This window comes from Candida dubliniensis, chromosome 5, assembly GCF_000026945.1.
Source record: "Candida dubliniensis CD36 chromosome 5, complete sequence".
NCBI lineage: Eukaryota > Fungi > Ascomycota > Pichiomycetes > Serinales > Debaryomycetaceae > Candida > Candida dubliniensis.
Window position 1 is genome coordinate 541,488 of NC_012864.1, and position 22,026 is coordinate 563,513.

General features: G+C 35.1%; 9 protein-coding genes across 9 annotated transcripts; 3 read left to right on the forward strand and 6 right to left on the reverse strand. All coding sequences in view use genetic code 12, as the record gives it.

Moving 5' to 3' along the window:
- Positions 1–1,946: 1,946 nt before the first annotated feature.
- CST20 (pseudohyphal/invasive-growth/pheromone-pathways signal transduction serine/threonine-protein kinase, PAK (p21-activated kinase) family, putative) lies at positions 1,947–5,525 on the reverse strand (the record flags this gene model as incomplete). Its single annotated transcript, XM_002420474.1, has 1 exon — positions 1,947–5,525. The coding sequence occupies one exon, from the start codon at positions 5,523–5,525 to the stop codon at positions 1,947–1,949; it is 3,579 nt and encodes a 1,192-aa protein (XP_002420519.1).
- Positions 5,526–7,478: 1,953 nt separating this feature from the next.
- CD36_52150 (ubiquitin-binding protein, putative) lies at positions 7,479–9,176 on the reverse strand (the record flags this gene model as incomplete). The annotated part of the gene is made up of 1 exon (XM_002420475.1): positions 7,479–9,176. The coding sequence occupies one exon, from the start codon at positions 9,174–9,176 to the stop codon at positions 7,479–7,481; it is 1,698 nt and encodes a 565-aa protein (XP_002420520.1).
- Positions 9,177–9,484: 308 nt separating this feature from the next.
- CD36_52160 (conserved hypothetical protein) lies at positions 9,485–10,798 on the reverse strand (the record flags this gene model as incomplete). The annotated part of the gene is made up of 1 exon (XM_002420476.1): positions 9,485–10,798. The coding sequence occupies one exon, from the start codon at positions 10,796–10,798 to the stop codon at positions 9,485–9,487; it is 1,314 nt and encodes a 437-aa protein (XP_002420521.1).
- A 2,551-nt stretch (positions 10,799–13,349) lies between these two features.
- On the forward strand, positions 13,350–15,143 carry CD36_52170 (cardiolipin synthase, putative; the record flags this gene model as incomplete). The annotated part of the gene is made up of 1 exon (XM_002420477.1): positions 13,350–15,143. The coding sequence occupies one exon, from the start codon at positions 13,350–13,352 to the stop codon at positions 15,141–15,143; it is 1,794 nt and encodes a 597-aa protein (XP_002420522.1).
- A 270-nt stretch (positions 15,144–15,413) lies between these two features.
- On the reverse strand, positions 15,414–16,313 carry CD36_52180 (Der1-like family member, putative; the record flags this gene model as incomplete). The annotated part of the gene is made up of 1 exon (XM_002420478.1): positions 15,414–16,313. The coding sequence occupies one exon, from the start codon at positions 16,311–16,313 to the stop codon at positions 15,414–15,416; it is 900 nt and encodes a 299-aa protein (XP_002420523.1).
- A 753-nt stretch (positions 16,314–17,066) lies between these two features.
- Positions 17,067–17,762, forward strand: CD36_52190 (acyl-protein thioesterase, putative; the record flags this gene model as incomplete). The annotated part of the gene is made up of 1 exon (XM_002420479.1): positions 17,067–17,762. One exon carries the CDS (start codon positions 17,067–17,069, stop codon positions 17,760–17,762), a length of 696 nt encoding a protein of 231 aa, XP_002420524.1.
- A 107-nt stretch (positions 17,763–17,869) lies between these two features.
- CD36_52200 (conserved hypothetical protein) lies at positions 17,870–18,394 on the reverse strand (the record flags this gene model as incomplete). The annotated part of the gene is made up of 1 exon (XM_002420480.1): positions 17,870–18,394. One exon carries the CDS (start codon positions 18,392–18,394, stop codon positions 17,870–17,872), a length of 525 nt encoding a protein of 174 aa, XP_002420525.1.
- Positions 18,395–18,907: 513 nt separating this feature from the next.
- CD36_52210 (zinc cluster transcription factor, putative) lies at positions 18,908–20,983 on the forward strand (the record flags this gene model as incomplete). Its single annotated transcript, XM_002420481.1, has 1 exon — positions 18,908–20,983. One exon carries the CDS (start codon positions 18,908–18,910, stop codon positions 20,981–20,983), a length of 2,076 nt encoding a protein of 691 aa, XP_002420526.1.
- Positions 20,984–21,041: 58 nt separating this feature from the next.
- Positions 21,042–21,908, reverse strand: CD36_52220 (bud site selection protein, putative; the record flags this gene model as incomplete). The annotated part of the gene is made up of 1 exon (XM_002420482.1): positions 21,042–21,908. The coding sequence occupies one exon, from the start codon at positions 21,906–21,908 to the stop codon at positions 21,042–21,044; it is 867 nt and encodes a 288-aa protein (XP_002420527.1).
- Positions 21,909–22,026: the final 118 nt, after the last annotated feature.

Below are 22,026 nucleotides of genomic sequence, written 5' to 3' on the forward strand. Positions count from 1 at the left end.
TTTTTTTTTTTTTCTTGTCCCCTGATCCTGTTTCTATTCCTTGTTGGGTGACATTCTAGATTTATTTTCACGCGAAAGTAATCAGCTGGGAGAATAAGTAGTCGAATTGCAACCAGACATTGTGTGTATTGTTGTAAATTAATTAAGCTTTACAGTAATACCAAGTTGTAAGAAAATTGGCCCATGGATGTATTTCAAGGGATTTGAAAATTTCATGATTCACGACAAATAATCACCATTTAAGGACATTTCCAATTCAAACGGAGTCCAAGAAACCCGTGGTCAATGGCTTTAAATTAACTTGGTAATACAATCAGTTTATTACACGAGTCAACTAATTGTGCATGGTCAATAACATTACGCGGAGAGATATATGGTAAATAATTCTGGTCAAATTGTGTTGAAGTGTTGTTCGTTGATTCTTACTCAACTGAATTATTCTTTGCAACAAAAATTCCGCATTTATCCTAAGTTGTTAATTGCAAGTGAACACGTAACTACGATACCCACCGTATGAACAAATTAGGGATTCCCTAGTAAATTTTTCACTATAAATACGGCCCAAAAAACCCATTAAATCAATAATTTTCTTTTTGGGGGTTTCGACTCCTAACCACTAATTCCTGGATTGGCCAGCATTCTCGGCTAGGTTGCAATCAATCATGGCTGGTTTTGAGAGGAACATTACAGGTATGTGAGTTATCATTCTAAGTTATATATTGAACTACATACCAATCAAAAAAAATAGAAAAGGACAAGGACAGCCCATGGGTACTTGCTGGTAAATGGGGATTGACTTTTAAAAATTCAATTTATAGGAGATACAAATAATCAATAAATAGAAGATATTCTTTGCGCTTCAGGGTTGGATAGAAATATAGAATACAGTGAGGACAGTACATGCAATCCAACACGAAAAATAGGAGGTAATTGGTAACTATCTATCCACCACCATAGTACACTCTATTATGCTAGTTTACCAATACTTGAAAACCATAAGAACTCTCTCTGTTGTCAGGTCACTATACGTTGTTGATTTAAACGATGAAATAACTACACCTGATGTTTTTTGCTGGTTCTGCTTTGATTTGTTTTTGAGACGTGCTACTTCCAGGGAATATTCATTCCTGTTCTTGTCAAAGAATGATTGGTTGGGTGCAACTCTATCGACTGGCAAGCATTGGCTGAAAAAATTTAATGTCGCATAAAGTCTCCTAGCGACACACAAAAGTCCTTTTTTGCAGACTTTTTCTACTTGCACGCGTCTATATACAACGACATAAAGATTACGCCTCCACCCAACACAAACTTACTGACCATAGTTATTTACTTCTAAATTAAACCTCAACATTATGGCAGTTTGATCTTAACTGAGCTTAGAACGAACCGATCATAATTGTAATATCTTAAATAAGAATCTAAAAATTTCACTTAAGGATATTTAATATGGGAAAGCACCTTAGTTGTTGTATTCACTGAGTTACACTCCACATCAGATCATAAATAGTTTTATTTCAATTAAATCACTTCTCTAACATTTGTGAAAGTGTGTATTGCAATTCTCTAGTTTCTCATACGGTTCAATCAAAGCATATTTTTTTTTTTTTCACTGTTGTGTATAAGCTAACCACATTTGGCGATTAACTTACTACCTTCTATATAAAGAAGAGAAGCACTACATTCTAGCTACCAACTAAATAATACTAAATGAAAATATAAATATAAATACAAATATAAAAATGAAAAAAAATACTAACTACCAAAATCTCTACTACCAACAATAATAATTCAAAAAAAAAAAAAAAAAACGAAATGGAGATTAAATAATATATTGACACAGTAGGATTTGTTCTTTTTCTTTGAAAAATTTTCTATTCTATTTTATTTTATTTTATTTTATTTTATTTTATTTTTTTCAATGTTTGATTTTCTGGATGATTTTAATTTCATTGTTCTGATTCACTCATCTTCTTCAATCGGGCAATTTTCACTAATGGACTTAACGAAGATACATCATCACATCCTGTAATAAATGCATCATGCAATAATTCGTCGGCATCAGCTCTCTTATTGAAATCAACTTGTAAACACCATGCCAAAAACTTTCTGATATCATAACTCAAAGATTCTGGATCCTTCAATTTAGGAGTACCATTAGTAGCAATAAGATATAATGCTCTCAATGGAGTTTCATTCAAGTATGGTGGCTCACCTTCCAACATCTCTATGATCATAATTCCTAATGACCAAACATCAACTTTTGGACCATATTCTTTACGAGAAACAATTTCTGGAGCCATCCAATATGGAGTACCAACCATAGTGATACGTTTCAGATTAATTTCATTGATTTGAGCACAGAATCCAAAATCAGTAATCTTAATGTTTCCATCCATGTTTAACAAAATGTTGTCAGATTTAATATCACGATGGATCACCCCTTTGGAATGCAAAAACTTCAATCCCTTTAAAGTTTCACGACATACAACTCCAATTTGGCCTTCTGTCATAACACTATGAGTAACTATATCTGTAAGTGAACCCCCTTCCATATATTCCATAATCACCCATAAATCGCCTTTCAAAAGATACGAATCAATAAAATTGACAATGTTGGGATGCAGACTACCTTTCATCACTAAGATTTCATTGATAATTAACTCCTTCTTTGGCTGTTGTTCTAAATTCATTTGCTTGATGGCAACGATATTTGACCTGTCACGAATATCATGAGCAAGGAAAACTCCACCAGATGCACCTTGTCCAATCTTTACCAAATCAATATACAATTCATTTGGATCACCAGGATTACAAATTGTCTTCAATTTGGCAATAATCTGTAAGTTTTTCCGTTTCTTCTCTTCTCGTTTCTTTTGCGCAATCAATGCCGCTTGTTTGGCATCACGTCCACCACCAGAACCAGTAGGTTGTTTCTTGTTTGGTATAGGTACTGGCGGGGCATTATTACTAGCACCAGCAGTACCTGTAGTAGCAGCATTGGTTCTCAACTCAGAAATATTTTGTTCAGCATTGTGCTGTTTATTCTTTTCTCGTAGTTTTTGTATTTCTTCAATTTCTCTAGCCTTCTTCTCACGTAGTTTCTGTTGGGCTTCTTGATACTTAGTTTGTTGAATTTCATAGATGTTAGTCGGTGCAGTCGCATCAGCTAATGCTTGCAGAGGAGCAGTACGTTGTTGAGGTATCTCAACATTTTGATCAGATAATATATTGGCCGGTGGAGGTGGTGGAGGAGGTGGTGGTGGTGGCGCTCTATGAGCTTTAAACTCATTTACTCTTTGCTTAGGTAAAGCGTTGTTCTCACCAAAAGCAGCACTTGATGGAATAGGGGCAGTCGTCGATCCATTTGTTGCTGGTCTCAATTGACTAGACAAAGACGCTGAATGGGACTTTGATTTAGGAATTACTGGCAATGACGGTGGAGGAGGAGCAGGAGCGATATGGGTAAATTTATCCCCACTTTTTCTAGACCGCATTGATTTTAATGATTTCGACGAGAGTGAACGAATCTTTATCTTATTTGGAGAAACTTCTTGATGTGATTTAGGGGTTGATGAACGAAGATCCGATTGTGAATCATTCCTTGGCAATGGTTGTGAAGAAGGTGTTCTGTGTGACCCACTCATAGCAGAAAGCGGTGTTGATGGTGGTTTAGGAGCTGGCCTGCTTGGAATAAATTGATTCTCTTGAATATGAGATGTTGGCGTCTTTGGTGTATATTGAACATTATCGTCATGTTGCAGCTGTTTACTATCCGTCTTTGGTACTGATTGAGATGGGGTACTTGTTTTCTGTTCAATGCTGCTTCTTTCAACGACCGATGAAGGTGGTGTACGATGTGGACTTGAAGGAGCACCACCGCCACTACTACTGCCACCTGGTGTTGCTGGTGGAGTATTTTCATTAGACCAACCACTTGAACTACTTTTATTATTGTCAAACTGAAACTTCTTAAATGCAGCGTCATCCGGATTCTCGCTTGTATCTTGATAAAAGGCCACTATATCCATCACTGCTTGTGGATGCTGTTGTTGTTCCTTCTTTGTAATACCACTGGCAGATAATAACCTTTCCCACTCTATTGGCAAACCCGTGTATGAACCATTATCATCAATGCCTACATGGGCAAGATGTTTGGCATTGAATGGGGTACTGATCTTGATATTGACTTCCTGAGAATGGCTATTCAGAGCTGAATTTGAAGAAGACGATGATGACGATGACTTGCTTTTCCCAAACATCGAGGAAAACACGCCTCGGACCTTACCTCCGCTTTTTCGTTTCTTGCCATTCTTGGGTGACAGGTTTGAATTTATGCCGACCCCCAAAGGCTCTAGCGATGATGAGCTAGTATTTGTCGCTTGTTGGTGAAACTTGTTGTGGTTAGGGATGACGGGAGTTATTGCTGCTGTTTGGTTATGCGCCGTTGATTTTGCTGTACCAGATCTCGAGTTTTTCACCACTGTCGAAGTTGATGTTCCCGAAGTATTTCTTGAAGTTCCACTAGTATTTTGTGATAATTGACGGGGCAGATCGTCAATATTTTCGTCATCTCGTGTTGGTATTCCTTGCAAGGTATCGTTTCTTAAAAGGTTTGGGGAATCTGTAGCACTACTTGAAGTGTCCGGTTCCAGATCCAATTCACTTTTAGTTAACAAATTATCTATATCAACTGGTGGTGCTGCTTGTGAAGGTTTCCCAGGGTCCAAAGTAGACTTGTAACTTGATAAATGAGAACCTCGAGTAGAAGTTGGATTTGACGGGATCTTATGCACAGAAGCCGATGAAGATATATCCAGACTCATATCATGATATGACGATGTCTTTGAATTTGGAATCGGTGGCGGTCCACTGCGGGGTGCAGACAAGCTTGCATTTTCATTTTGGTGTTGTAAGGTCGATGGCACATCTTGAAAAGATTGTGTTTGTTCTTCCTCTATAACAGCTGGTGAAACGTTATTTGCATCCATTGCATTTATAGTACCAGGACTTTCAAGAGTACCAGGAGAATACGAATCTTTGCTGGTACGCTTATTTATTGATTTAGTTAGCTCAGTGTACTGTTTTTCATTGTCACTATCATCATTTTGGTGCAAACCTTTCACATTGAATGTACCTGGCATTCTAGGAGGCATTCCTTGTGTTTTTTCATCATCATCTTCATTTTGTTCCTTATCACTCTCGATGTGGTTGTTGCGTGATTGTTGTAAATCATCAACATCGCCAGATACAGATTTTGTAAACGCGTCATTAATTTCCCCTGTATCGACCCGATCTTGATCAAATTGTTTTATTTTCTCGTGCATTGGAGACCCTAAACTTAAAGAAGAAGTGTTGGCTGATGTAGTATTCATGACCTGAGTTGGGGGTGCTAGTGGTGTCGATCCAACTTCAGGTGCAGAAGATACCCTAGAACGAGGGTTTGATTCTGTATTGTGTGAATGGGAAGTCTTCCTTGGATCTGTTATAGACGTGGGTGTGGAATTATTCTCTGAAAGTATACTCATGGTGGCTTTATTCAGTTCTGATTAACGTAACGGGATGAAGAATCAGCAAAAAGTGCAATTATTATTTTAAGACTGGTCTTGCAAACTTATTTCTATCCCTTGTGACTTGTACACTTGATTCTTTTTTCTCCAACTGGAACACAAATATGCGATAAATCTTGAATGTTAATTGGAAACTATTAGGATTTTGTCGATGGTTGGTGTAATAAACTAAATCGAGACAAGACAAAACAAAATAAAATAGAATCCAATACGTTGTGGAGTGTAAGAAGGTGTACGGGTGTATATACGTCAGTTTTATAATGTGATTCGGTTAAATTGTATTATGTAACCTGTAAATGATTGTAAGGAGGATACTGTTGTTGTTGTTGTTGTTGTTGTTGTTGTTGTTGTCTAAATGAAAATGAATGTATGAGAGTGTGTATGTTCAACAGAGAGAATATATTGATAATATTTTTTTTTCCTTTCAGGTTTTTTTTTTTTCTTTCTTTTCGTTTTGAGGATTTTTTTTTTGATTTTTTGATTATTGGGAATTAAAATTCTTGAAGAATTAGAGAAATTATTAAACTACCTACTCAACTATCAATTACTTTTAATACTAATAGAATGATAATAATTAATAATAGTAAAATTTTTTTTTTGAAATAACAAAGGCAATTAAAAAAAAAAAAAGACACATAGAAAGATTGTTAAAGATTAAGACACAGAAGAAAACAAAAGACATTATTGGAAAAAAGTATTAGTACAAGAAACAATAGGATTACTCATACTAATTGCAACAAATACTTTTGTCTCTTTGTTCATCATAGTCAACCAAAAATTTATTAGGGTAGTGTCCAAATGTCTCTTTAATCAATCTAAATACTTTTGTCCTACTTTTACTCTACTTTGTTCATAATAGGATTTGTTTCTTTTTTTTTAGATTAGCTCAAGGTTAAAAAATATCATAAAGTTTTATCAATTTAAAAGTGTTGGTGGTGGTGCTGCAGGCTGCCAACTATTAGAGTATATAACTACTAAGCTAATTTGTTTAATTATGTGAGTATATGTTCAAGAGTTAAGCATTGAAGAAGAGGAGTCAAAAAAAAAAAAAATAATAGACAACACAAAATTATACATAGTCGAACAGAATAAAATACCGGAAGGGGAATCTCATTACAACCAATCTACAACAAAAGAAAGTAAAGCTCTGTTGGTATTGCAATAAATTACATTCCTGATTGTTTATCTAAATTTTGTTTTGACATAATTTATCTATGTACCCCCCCCCCATTCGTGTATGGTTTACTAGCGGAAGAAGAAGAGGAATTGATTGATCAGAAGTTTTTGTTGAGCTCCACACGCACATGAACACGCGTACACGCACACGCACGAGACACACACCCTTCAATTCAATTCTTCCCTTACTTTTCTCCAAATGGAAAAAAAGGAGAAGAACCAAATTCTCGACTTTTTTTGATAGACCAACTTAATCTAAAATAACTAAAACACAAGTAACAAAAAAACAGTAGTAGTAGTTTATTTAGATATACTCAATTGCTCATATCACAAAATCACCCCCTAGTAAAAAAGATTGGTTTGTGTTATTTTGTAAAAAATGTAACATAATACAAACCCTATAACAATTACAACCAATACTCAGCACAAACTGACAAAGTTTATCAATTAGTTTACTTGACTACTATTTCCAGCCCCCCCCCCCCCAATGACATGTAAGAGGCGGATTATAGACCCCCTTAGTAACCACCTGTTATTGATAATAGTTGTAAAAGTTAGAGTGGAAGTACAGAAACCAAGTATAATTGAAAATCCATCTATTAATACTAGATTGTAAACCCAAATTCACCAATGGTGAGTCTATATTTCTGTTGTCTATTAACGTGTTTTTAAAAAGTATCTATTATAAATTGGATCTCTCCTCCCACCCGCAAGTGTTATTCAACTAACCCTAATTCACTTCTTATTGATTCTTTTGCCAGTGACTTCAAAACTACCACTAGTTGGTTGCTCAAATATATAATTATTATTCGTTAAATAACGATTCACTGATACTTTGACTGTTGAAACTCCGCCAGTAGAATGGACCCCTCTACCAGTTATTATCAATACTGATCCCAATGAAGCCAGGTTCCCAAATTTCTCTAATTGACCAATTGACTGACGATGGGTCAATTCTTGATTCCACCAATGATGAAGAATTAACGGTACCAACTCCATTGCTTCTACTACTGTAAACCCATGTAGGTCAACTGTTCCTGTTTTAAGATATCTGTCAAATAGATATTGCTCGTCATGTGAATCAAGAATAATTCTATCCGTTTGATACTCTCGTGTTGATGATGGAATAAAAGTATTATTAGAAGAATCTTTTGGCATGCCAAATTTGGAGTTTTCAATTTTGATATCAACTGGTTGTTTCTCGTTAAGGTGTCTTGATTGCTTGCTTGAAGATATTTGTGAAGACGATAGTTCTGAAATCAATTCAATTACTTTATACACATTGCCTTGGAAAAACTCCAAAGCTTTTATTGCAAATTTTTTATTTATTGGGAGTTTTTGGCTTGATATCAGTTCAACACTATTCTTGCCGTCTTTATTTAGCGGTATTAAGCTCCATAATTCTTTTGCCTCCATTGAATTCTCATCATAACGATAGTTACTTGGTGTTGGTGTAGTTGTTGAAATTTCATTTTGAGGTTCTTGGCCATGCAGTATTCTATTTCTAGTACTACTAGCCAAACCCATAGCTCCTCCTCGTTGTACCCTTCGATTATTCCTCGACTTGTCGTGGGTTTTAGTGGCACCACCAGAAGTGGATTCTTGTTGTTTTGTAAGCACCATAGATTTGCAATTCATAACCACGTCATACAATGTTTTATAATAATCACCTCCATTTTTTCGTGTGTAATGCAAAACATCACTCTTATCAAGAAAAATATCATTAGAATTTGTTTGAAGAAACCGACAAACTTTGATCACTATAGAAGATTCTTCTACCCATTCATTGTCATTCTCCCTCTGTTTCTGTGAGGCTGCAGTGGTTGTTCCTGATGATAACTCTAGCAAAGCAATTGCTGCATCTTCGATATTACCATTATTCTCTTGTAAGATTTTTTCCACAGATTTGATTGCAATAGAGGGGAACATTACCTGCAATTCATAAACTGCATCCAGGTATAAAGACGTTCCAACTTTCATATATTTCTGGTTGTATCGTTTTGATTGTTGCAGAAGTGGTTCTTTCTGGTTATTTTTCTTTTCCTTTTCCTTTTCCTTTTCCCTGTCCTTTTCAGACTGTATTAATGCTGTGGCTTTGTCAAACAATTCTGTTACTAAATCTTCTGAATGATCAACATTCGTCGGATGATCTCGTAATTCATCAATAGTAGACATCGGAAACAACTCACATAAATTTTCAATCATTTTAATTGTTTCACTATTTATATCAGGATCATTACTACCAAGGGTATATTTCCCACCAGTTCTATTTCTTTCATTGTCATTTTTAGTTTTCAATTCACCGTAGATTAGTTGATATATGGTTTTTCTACTTTTATCATTATTATTATTATTGGAAAAATCAAAAGTATTAGTTACATTGGTTGTAGGATAGGATAGACCATTATTATTATAGGTTTTGTTCAATGTCATAGTGATTTGTCATATCTTGAATAGTATTTGGAAGGGTTTAAAATATCAACAAAACATCAATAACCAAGAAAGAAAAAAAATTATTAGCTTCTCCAGATCTGAGATTTTGTCACTCAGCCACTTCATCCTTCAAAAAGATGCACACACATCATTAGCAAACACATACAATTGCATTGTATTGCATATTTTCCATTTGTCAATGCAAAAGTTTGACATGTGATAACTTTGTTTAGCTTGTGTCTTTTTCTTACTACATTGATATGCATTAATCACATACACACAACTCTACTAATACTACTAACCAAACATCAACTCATTTCTTTTTGTTTCTTCTTTTGAGTAACCACCACCGCTTTGAGTGCTGAAAACCATTTCACCATATCTTCTTCATCACGACAACAGAATCGTATTCTTTTTAGTGGAGTGATAATTAACAAACACCATTGGTACTTTGAATTCATCGGGTCTAATTCTATAATATCTAAAATATCATTGACTGGGAAATTCTTGTAAATCAACTCCAGTAATGGCTTCGGTTGTTGAAAATCAGCATGATAATCTTCTCGTGTCTTGTAAACTGTCAAATTCATATTAGTTAAAACTAAGTAAACTCGTTTAGTATGGTTGCGATTATATTTTTTCTTTAGCACAGTCATATATCCTTGTTCTATAACTGATTCAGTTAAATCAGTGACTGGTGTTGACAGTTTGGATTTGTCTTTAGTTAGTTTAGTTTGTGGTTCGTCGCAAGACAAAGAAGGTTCAGCTTTTCTCCTTTCATCTTCTTCGTTGGGGGCATCTAATGCGTTGAACAAAGAAGATCCACGGTTCATATTAACAGCATTACTTGGGGTAATTGGCGAATCTATGGTAGACCATACTTCGGAGCTGCAATCAGAAAACTCAGTAGAAGTATTAATTGAATCGGTTAAAGAAATTGATCGCCTTACTTGGGCCTGTTGCTTATTTTGTATTGAATGGATTGGCAAAGTTTGTTGACTGTTTAACGGAGGCGATACTGGTGATGAAATTTGAGAGTCACGATCCTCTTCCGGATTTCGATCTGCTTCAGAACCTCTTGGCTCCCCATTTTCTTCCTTATTCTCACAATCCAAACTATCTTCTTCCTGCTGATCTAGTAGCTGTGTATCGTCTTCATTATCTTGACTATTGAAATACCCATTTAATGTATCAACCCACAGACGGAAAATGGTTTCATCGGGTGCCTTAAAATGTAATACTTTGTTACTAGTATATAATGCAAAGTGGTTCTTGGTGTGATCAGGAATAATACTAAACGATAATAAATCCTCACCATGATAAACTTTCAATGGCTTGTGCTCTTTGGAATCTTTATAGTAGCTCAATTGACATTTTCTTAACACCACCCACTTCTTCTTCCATTGACGAGTATGGCGTGATCGTTTATACAATACGGTTGATATTAGTAACTTGTTATTGTCAAAGGTGCTAGTGGCCGAGGTGTCTATTGTGCTTGTTCGACTATAAATTTTGTTTACATCTGATTTGGGTGAAACATTGGTAATGGTCGAGTTTTGTAGTGGTTGTGGTTGAGGTGGAATGATTGTTATGGTCCCTGTTGTTTCCAGTCTATCAACCATCTTGATTCAAAGATTGTAAATCTCAAACTGAAAAACTAAATTCAAAGATAAAACTTATTTTTCAATAATAATTGGTCTTAAAAGAAGGATATGTCAAAGTATGTTGTGTTTGTCTTATTAAAAAAAACAGAAAGAAGGTAATAAGATATGGTAATATTTAAGAGGAGGGGGGGTGAAAAGGGACTAAAAAGAAGAAAAAAAAAATTTTCTTTTCTTTTTCACTTTTTAATCTTTGGTTCCTAACTTTTGGTGTGATTTCTACACTGTATTTATTTTTTTGGTCCTCCCCCCAAAAGGAGAATTAAACAATTTGATTTACTTTATTACTAGGATTTGTGGTTAGGAGTAAGATTATGCACGGTAGGCGAATTGCACTAGTTTAAAAAGAAAGCTGGCTAAATAGAACGCTCTACAACGATATGGAACTTTACTAGGTGACAACGATCATCAAATGTTAAAATACATCAAAGAGTGGGAAAGGAGTGAGAAGGAAACCGTACAGTTTATACATTGAATTGAGAAATCCATGAAGAGTAATATCAAAATAGGGGTAACAACAATATAATACTGCTGTTGGTAGTGAAGTCAACGAGTAAAACAAAACAAAAAAAATAAATCGTCTTGTCAAGTTGGCCTAGTTCAAACATCAATTATTCAATCCTCTTTGATAAATATCTACCATCATTGCAAAAATGATGTAATTCAGCAATCACTAGGCGATTAAACTAATCCTTGTGGCTAATTCAGAAACAGAAGCAACACCACAAACCATAGAGACGTGGCTGAGAAACATGACGACTAAATTTGTGGAATTCCTCTTTCCTATTTAGGTAAAGCTAAGTGGGTGTTTATAAACACAATAAAAGAACATGGCCGCGAACGGTGGCGGATGGAGGAAAGAATGGCTGACGCAAACTGAACAAAACAGGGCTTCATTTATTCAGTTTAGTTAGTTGAGTGTAAGGACAGATAACTAATACTGCAACCAAGGAGTAACACCCTCATCAATTGTCATATGCAAAGTCTCTAGACAGACTCTCCCCTGGGAGACAACGCCTAGTTGAATTGGCATGACGATGATTTATCCAGATGCATAGAAATTAAAGTTTCATTTTCTAGACTAATTTGATAAGAAATCTGAATGCGAGTGTATTCCTCTGTAGAGAATTATCCTGACATTATCTTAATTCAAGATTATGTGTCGCAACGTGCTTTTCTATACTTGAAACTATCAAAGTCCCAAAAATGCAAATGTTGGTTTTCAAATCAGGAAGAACATGTTTGTAATAACAGATAACAGCAATTATATGTTATCGGATTATTTTGGCATTGCTTTCGGATTTATTTTACGGCCAGGAAGCCACAGATATAGGTACACAAAGCAAGACACTATTAGAAGATCCATAAGTAGGTTGGCTCGAGGATTATACACAATAGCAATTGTTCTTTCAATGGATTGCTGAATAGTACGTGAAATTTATTCTTAGAATCGTCACATTTAGACTACTCTAGTTGCTACTGCATCATTTACATTATTGTTTAAACAAGTCGAAACAAAAAAAAAAAAAAAAGACTAAATTGATACTTTTAAATGTCATACGTTTTTATGTCGGGTTTCACCCATTAATGGAGGTGTACCTACATTTTCTCCATTCTCTTTATTCCGGTGGCGTAATTTGGTACTGGATGACACTATCTTCATAAGTGGTACTAACAACCAATCATGTAATGTCTAATTGCAATGTGAGCCCATGGGCATGTCCATAGATGATCAGTGAAGACAAACTCCGGTGGGGAAGAAAAGAATAAATTATCCATAGCAACTATATCGTAAACAAGGTACTAAAGTTTGTATTACTTGGCAAGGTAATTCTCGTCACAATTAGTTACTTTTTCGCTGTGTCTCTCTCGGGTCGACTGAACTTTGAAATTACCAAATTGAGTAGTTAGTATTAGATCGACCTATCTTTTGTTTAAAAGTTAGCTCTATACAATTTACAAGTTGGCTCGGTGCATTATTATCATATACAAAATGAGATCGACTTCTCTGACAATAACGACAAAGAATAACATAGCCAATGGCACGATATTCCTTTTACAAGTTATAAACCGAGATTATTTATTTGACTTGTATTTATCGAAGAATATGATTTATGACGTCAAACAAAGGGTAGAATTTTCTTTTGTAGTTTCTTATTATTATTACTTGGACACGAATACACGCAACATACATACAACGCAGACACGCACACACACCGACCGACACTCATATATACACACACATACCAAATATTACACAAAAGCAACAATTAAGACAATTTCCTGAATCAAAAATCAAATTCATCATACGTAATTGATTTCTCATTTGTTTCAATCTATTCTCTTATTGTTCTCCGTCCCCCTCCACTTCCTCCACCTCTTCCACAAATATAAATATAAGTTAAGTTGCCCTTTTCTCTTGGTTTCTTTTTTCTTTTTTTTTACCTTATTAATTTCCTAGTTTATACATAAATTTTCAATACTCAGAATAACTTTACATAAACGCGCAATCATGACTAAAGAACAATCAAATAATGATTCAAAGAACTCCGTTATCGTTGAAGAAGACGGTGGTGCTCAATTTCAATCGTATTTGAACAACGATGGTATTGATGAATTGACTCCGCTGGTTAGAAAACACAGAGTTTCATCCTTATCATTGTCTGATTTAAACCAATGGCAAACTGGGTTAACTAAATTGTCTTCCTCAACTTCACTTTCCAAGAAAAACTCATCATCAGCAAACTTGAAAAAAGTGGATTCATTGGCTAAATTATCAAGAAACGCATCAATAATCAAACGTAAGAAGAAGGAAATCATTGACCATGAGCGTGTTGCTTCATATGCCTTTTGTTTTGATATTGATGGGGTCATATTGAGAGGTCCAGATACCATTCCTCAAGCAGTGGAAGCAATGAAACTTTTAAATGGTGAAAACAAGTATCATATTAAGGTGCCTTCGATATTTGTCACTAATGGTGGAGGAAAACCAGAACAACAGCGTGCTGATGATTTATCCAAGAGGTTAAACTGCACAATTACCAAAGAACAAATCATTCAAGGGCATACACCAATGAAGGATTTAGTTGATGTCTATAAAAATGTGTTGGTTGTTGGTGGTGTTGGTAATGTGTGTCGTAACGTTGCTGAATCTTATGGGTTCAAAAATGTTTTCACACCATTAGATATTATGAAATGGAACCCTGCAGTCTCTCCTTATCATGATTTAACTGAAGAAGAGAGAGTGTGTACCAGAGATGTTGATTTCAGCAAGATTCCAATTGATGCAATTATGGTGTTTGCTGATTCAAGAAATTGGGCTGCTGATCAACAAATTATTTTGGAATTGTTATTATCAGTGAATGGGGTGATGGGTACTCAATCAAAGACTTTTGATGAAGGTCCACAAATTTATTTTGCCCATTCCGATTTCATTTGGGCTACCAATTATAATTTGTCAAGATATGGTATGGGTGCATTGCAAGTTTCAATTGCTGCATTATACCGCGAACACACTGGTAAAGAATTGAAAGTGAACCGTTTCGGGAAACCACAAAAGGGTACATTTAAGTTTGCTAATAAAGTGTTGAGTCATTGGAGAAAAGGGGTTTTGGATGAACATTTGAAGAAATTATCCGTCAACGATCCAAATGCCAATGACGCCGATATTTTGATCAATGAAGATGGAGAAGAAATTATTAATCAATCTAAATTGGAAAATTACAATTGGTCAGACAGTGAGGATGAAGAAGACCAAGAAGATGAAGAAGGTAATGGATGTTCTACCACAAATACGGCTCTAAAAAATGTCAGTAAAATCGCTGACGTTGGGAAGCCAGATAAGATTACTTTGGAATTACCACCAGCTTCCACAGTTTATTTTGTTGGTGATACCCCAGAATCCGATATCAGATTTGCTAATTCCCATGATGCATCTTGGCATTCAATTTTAGTTAAAACTGGTGTTTATCAAGAGGGAACTGAACCAAAATATAAACCTAAACATTTGTGTAATGACGTTTTGGAAGCAGTCAAATATGCCATTGAAAGAGAGCATGCGAAAGAATTGGCCGAATGGAATGAAACTGCACAAGATGCTAATGACGACGATAAAGGTTCGAGATTAAACTTTGCTGATTTGGTTATGACACCAAGCGAAAAGAAGGAAAGTGATAAAAACGGAAAGAAACCTGCATCTGCTGTCTCTACTTCTAAATCAAGTATAGCAGAAGCAGAAGAAGTCGAAGTGCCTGATATTTTAGCTGCTCAAATAGAAAAACTTAAAGATGTTAGTGTTTCCAAATAAGAGTGTATATAATAAGTACAGATAGATTTGTTTAAATAGGTTGTTATTGTATTCATGTTATGTATATGTTTATTTTGGTTGAGCCTCTTACCTGAAGAAATTCTCTTATTAATTAGATTGGTCGATTAGTCTTTTATTGATTAAGCAACTACAAGTATTTCACAACAATCCATTAGGAGAGCAGTTTATTATATTAGACTGGTACTGCAACCAACAAGCATAGCACCAGTAAATAGTATACACTTATATTTCCAATTTCAACTAGCACATTTATGCCCTTCTTTGTTTTATCTTAGTGAGGATTACCCAATACCAAGGTGGCAATAATAACCAAATTAATCCTTCTCTGATAATATCGAATTTCATAATTCCGTGTCGACTTAACAATTTTTGTTTCAATAATCTTCTTCTATCATTGGAGTCATAATGAATTGACGATACAAAGACATCTCTTAGCATCCACCAAAAATGTCCCAACCCGGTAGCCACAATATAAGTCCATACTAATGGTGAATTGAAAATATTATTAATATCTAAAAGACCACCACTAGTGTTTAATATGATAGTGACTATTGCCACTAACCACGGATAGTAGGATTTCTTTATACTGAATAACCCCACAACATTGATTTGTTCATTAGGAGTCTTTTGTGAGTCAACATAAATAAGCAAATGGGATAATATTTGTCCTAAATTAAGTATAGTAAATTGCAATCTATAATGAATTAAACAAGCAACAACTATTATGGATAAACAAATTTGACCCACATAATATAAAAAATCAATCGACTTATTACGATCAATGAAGCTCCTCAATAATTCCAATTGCAGGATTTGACCTTGTCCTTGGTCTCGGGCATTTCTGTGATTTTGGTTGAATTGATCAATTATACGAGTTGGGAAAAGGGATAATTCTGTTGTGAATCTCGATTCTAATTGTCCACAAGAACTGGCAGCATAAAACACTTCTAGAAATAGTTCAATTGATAAAGGTCTAAATGTACAAAATGATGTTAACAATCGCCATGGTTCTGTAGTCAATGCTTTGTCGGGAAAGAATAACAAATTAACCAACTTAAGTCGGTTGGCTGAAATCAAAGTTGCCGTTGACAATATTGCTATACACCAACCTTTGGTTATAGGTGGTAAATTGGGTAAAATGACATCCATGAAGAATTAAGTGGTAAATGCGATTATTATTAAATGGTAGATAAACAAGTATGTGTGGTTTACTTCAATCACTTTGTTCAAACCACGTATTCAAGAGAACTTTCAGGTATAAAAAAGTAAAAACAATTGACGTGTGAGTTTAATCAAGTGACACTTTGAAAAAATCTTGGACGCAATGAAACGAGCAAAATGGGACGAGTTTCGTGGTAGCTCTAATTGTATGGAATGGACAGAACAAAGTCTGTTGTAATCAACCTTTTAGAAAGTAAAAGGGGTAGTACAAGTTCTGCATAAAGACTTCTCAGAATATTCAGCTTATCCCAAGTTGTAACTTGATTCCAATACATGAATTTTACAAGGATTTTTTGTATTCTATTCACCACTCTCAGGTTTAGTCAGGTTCAAGTTTTGCGAATAACTTGCGAAAAGTCCAACCTAGCTTGAACTTATGGGATTGTCAAACTAATTAACAGCACAATTTAGGGATACCCTCTAGCACCAATTAGCCAGTGATATATATAAATACATACGCCTATTAGAAGGAGAATGGCCCTTGACATTGGTACCAATAGAACAAGCACACCGAGGGGTCGTGTAATAATTATAATTCTGGCAGCGATATTTCTCATCGTTGGTATTGTCTTCCAGCAACATTCATTTAATAACTCCACAATAGTACCTCCAATTCAAAGCAAACACCAAAGTGCTGCAAACAATCCACTTTCAACAGAGTTTACAGAAATACCAGAAGCAATGAGTGTATCAGCTATTAGAATTCCTGCCAACGGATCCCTGGCCAAAGCAGCAGTGATTTTTCTCCACGGATTAGGTGATAGTGGAGATGGATGGTCTTGGTTACCTCAATTGGTTGGCCAATCTAAATTAATCCACGAACCAATCAATTATGTATTTCCAAACGCACCAAAAATCCCTGTTACAATAAATAATGGGTTTGCCATGCCAGCGTGGTTTGATATTTATGAGCTTGGTAACCCTCATGCCAGACAAGATGTCGCGGGGTTTTTTAAATCATGTGAAGTCTTGAAAGAGTTTATACTTGAACAACATAACCAATTCAACATCCCATTAGAAAAAATAGTTATTGGTGGGTTTTCTCAAGGTGCAGCTATTTCATTGGCAACATTAGCTCTTTTGGATATCAAAATTGGTGGTTGTGTTGCTTTATCGGGATTTTGTCCCGTTAAAAATGAAATCACCGATCGTTACAATAAAAACCCAGGAGTCAATTTTGATACCCCAATTTTCCAAGGACATGGTACGGTTGATCCTGTGATTAATTACGATTATGGTAAGCAAACCAGTGAATTGTACAAGCAATTGGGATTCAAGAATTTGAAATTCAATACTTATACAGGGGTGGCCCATAGTGCCAGTGAAGAAGAATTGGCCGATGTTATTAAGTTTATTAAAAATGTTGTAGAGAAATAGAGGAGAATTGAGATTTTTTCAATATATATATATATATATATATATAGTCATTGTTTGTGTTAAATAAACCTTTCCAAATATGCCTATACGTAAACTGTTTCGCATTCTTAAGAAGATGACGACTGTTCACACTTTTCCTGTAAAGTTTCAAACAAAAACTCGCTGAATACTGGTAATCCAGTCTTCCCACTACATATTTGATACATTTCATTTTTTTGATAACTATTTGGAATCATGCTACCCTTATCATCAACTTGCACATAACCAAAGACATCTTCGATATAGGGTGTCCTAGCATAGCGTGGGATTTCTCTCATATCATATATAGGCATAAACGAACTAGCATTAGTACTAGCTTCCATTATATATGTGAAATCATCATGAATATTATCTTGTAATGTGAAGTCCAATAATTTGATAAATTCATTATTAGCTTTAAAGTCTGCCGCTGTAGGGTTTAATGACAAAGAAGTTCCCATATGCAACGCCAGTGGTGATTTCGATAGAGAAAACTTGTACAATTGTGGAACTAGCGTGTCTTCATGAATATATATCTGTGGATTGCGAGCATATTTCGATAAGTTACGAAATTGAACTAATTGACGTCTTGACTGGATGATCGATCTGAACATTGGTCTGGCTATAAAGTAGTTGATTATTAAGAATGAAAAACCAATTGAAGTGGAAAAAAAAAAAAAAAAATTTATCGCAGACCCTAACAAGATTATCAAGTTCTTACAGTAATTGTGCTAAACCCGATTTTCTTCTGTTACTCTCCATATCTGTTGTTCTTATTGTAAACTTGTTGAAACAGGTTTTCGAGTATATATTGTTAGCAATATTTGTATAAAGATTGCTTGTCGTCTTGAGTTTGCATCACTGGCAAACTTGTATTGTCTGAAAAAAGCGCAACGACTTACCCAGATAGGAAAGTCGCTCCATTACCGTTGGAGTAGATTGATAAGCATTTATTATACTTCACCGACTCCACCTCCACCTCCTCTTCTTCATTAGTTAACAGTAAATTTATTTCCTTCTTTTATTTATCAACTACCAATAGCTTTGAAGGACCTGACCTGGATTCATTTTATACAAATTGATACAACTTGTCCTTATCAAAAAGAAATGGACTGTACCCCGCCAAAATGAATTCAGAAATATCAACAAGTAATGATGATGTCGACCCACTACTATCATCAGATCAGGAGCTACAAAATCCAAACCCCAAGAGACGTAAGCATAACCGTGTCCGTACAGGGTGTTTCACTTGTCGAAAACGGAAAAAGAAATGTGACGAACATAAACCACATTGCGAAAACTGTATTCGAAATAAATTGAAATGTCAATATCCATCACAATGGAATGAAGCATTGCCGTTAGATTTCAAACTTGAAACTTTCCAATATGACGAATTAGTGCCTCTTCATTACAAAAGAAAGAAAATCCTGAGCAATTTGAAATTGCAAAAAGTCCCTCAAGATCTATTTGGTGTATTTCTATTGAATGCGTCGTCCCTTGATGTATCAAGTTCCAGTCCAAAAAACAAAGAGATATTAATTGTTGAAGAGATGGCCGATAGTGAACAAGTGAAGGAGAGGGAGGTAATCGGTACCGAGTTAGCAGGATCGATTATTCATGATAAAATGGAGAATGTAACCCAATTACCAATAAAAACCCTGTTATCAACGTCATCAACATCTCTCCCATTATTGATGCATGAAGAAAACAACATAAGCCAAGTAGTAAGGTATGAAGTCGATGAACACCTGAATGATGCTTTATCTTGGGTTTTCACTGGTCCAATGACAAATCTACATCTATTTGGTAAATATATTCCTAATATTGAGCTATCGCCACAAGATGCAGAATTGTACGTCCATTGTGCTCGTGATTTTATGCAACAGGTCTCTTTACCACATGCTCATCCCTCCTTAAGCCCACCAAATGTATGGGTTAATTTGGCTTTAGAGTCATCAATTTTAATCGATGTGTATTTAAGTTGTGGGGCAACATATCTAGCATGTTTGCATCAGAACCTGAAGGTTGAGCAACTGCAGTTGCAAACAAATGACAACGAACAATTGGCACAAAAGTATCATGAATTGTCAGAGACGAAGTACAACTTGGCCGTCAAATCATTGATGCTGGCCATTTCAACCAATTCGATTGATTTGGATAGTGATTGGTTAATGACTGCAGGATTAAGTTTATGTTTGCGTGATCGAGCCAATGGGTTGAATGGCTCTCGCTGTACTAAGCATGTCTCATTTGTCTATAATTTAATCAAACGACGAATTGACAAAAAGAGACAATCTCAAAGACTAGGGAATACGCTGCCATTATCCCTGATTACCCCAGTAGAACGATTATTAATTGATAGCTTTTTATTCAATTACACTTGTTCATTTTTGACGTGTGGTAAGCAAGATTTCGCCAGTCTCCCTTCTCCATACTCGTTTTTCCCAGATATCGAAAACTGGTTTGATGTGCCAATTTTCCAAAATTGTGAAGTCAAATGGATGAATAATCCAGTGTTAGGGGCAGCAAGAAATAGTTTTCAAACATTGGCCAAATTAATATATCTATTGCGTAGCCACTACGAATTTGATGGTGATGGAGCCGACAATTGCCATCACATGAATGATGAAATATTTTGGGGATTGATATTAGCAATAAATGATCAAGAAATCGATCAAGTCGAAAAAGACAATGTTTTGAAATTAAAGCAACTATTGGAAATATTTCCACTAGGATCAAAAACAATGGCAACTTCACATAGTGGTGAAGAATTGTCTTATTCAGTATTGAGGAGCAACCTTGCTGTCTCTATAATCACAATCAATGCTTGTAAGATATTGGCAGCTAAATTAATAAATCCAAAAATTCCGGCTTATCTACCCCAAATTCAATCCCTGGTATCGATTATATTGGAAGAACTAAGTCTATACATTCCACAAGATAACTACTCGTCATCAATTTGCATTGCCAGTTTATTCTTTTGTGGAGTTGCTATAATCAATAAGTCTCAACAAGATTTATTGTGTTGCAAATTGTCTAATCTAAAAAATAACCTCTCTCAAATAGTTGCCAACAACTTGATTTCAATTTTGAGAAAGTGTTGGGACAAAGAAACAACAGAGCGCGTTATTTTTGGTGACAAATGTTACAAATGCTTTGATACGATATTTGATCGAGCAATTCTTGAAAGTGTCGCTTTTTGAATCATCTGTGTACGCCATCTGTGTATTATTTTGTGGAGTCTATAAATTTGCACTTATTTTAACCTAACATACTTCTTTTTCTGCCTCTTAAACGGACATCCTCTAGTCTTTTAAGTGTGTCTTTTAATTTCAACTTACCTTGCTGTTGTTTGGTTTTATTGAATTCAGCAGAATCATGAATTTGCTGGTATCCTTCTAATAACCAGCGATTTAATTTATCGGCATAACTTGAATGGGTGCTTAGAATTGCTCTTTCCAAGACATATAGATCGACAGCTTTATCTTCCGCCAACCCTGAAAATGATGACAATCCAAAATCAATCAATGCTGGTTCAAAATTGAACAAATTGTTACTCGCATCCATCTCTGTCAAAATAATGTTTGATGATGTCAAATCACCATGAATCATATCGTTCAAGTGTAATCGGCCAATCAATTGTCCAACTTTTTGACAAACCAATTCGACTTGGCCATCATCATGAAGATTTATATTGGGATTCTCTTTCTCTTGACTTTCCAAATACCATAACCAATTTTTAAATGAGCTTATAGTGTCATTAGGCAATTTTGATCCAAGACATTCCATCCATATGATACCATTATTAAAATCTGTCAGAATGATATTAGGACAGGCAATGTTTAGTTTCGAAAGTTTATACATAAATTTAACTTCACCAATAGTTCGTGATTTATTAATTTGCAAATCTATTTTAGGGTGTCGATAGGGTTTTGTAGGACGGTATTTAATAATAAATGTTGTGTAGTTATGCAAATAAGGTTTTTCATGAGATCTATCGTTTGAATTGTAATTGTAATATGGATGAACTGAGGTTTCAAAAACTAGTGCTTCTGCACCTTGCGATATTAATTTCAATGGGATGTTAGGTACATGTTCTTGTACTTTGGCAATTAAATTATCTGTCATGACTCGATTGATAAAGAAGATAATTTGACATGGTTTAGAGATTGATGAGATTGATATTTTTTTTTTTTTTTGGTGGTAGTACCAAGGATTATGCGATTTGCACTACCACTTCCACTAA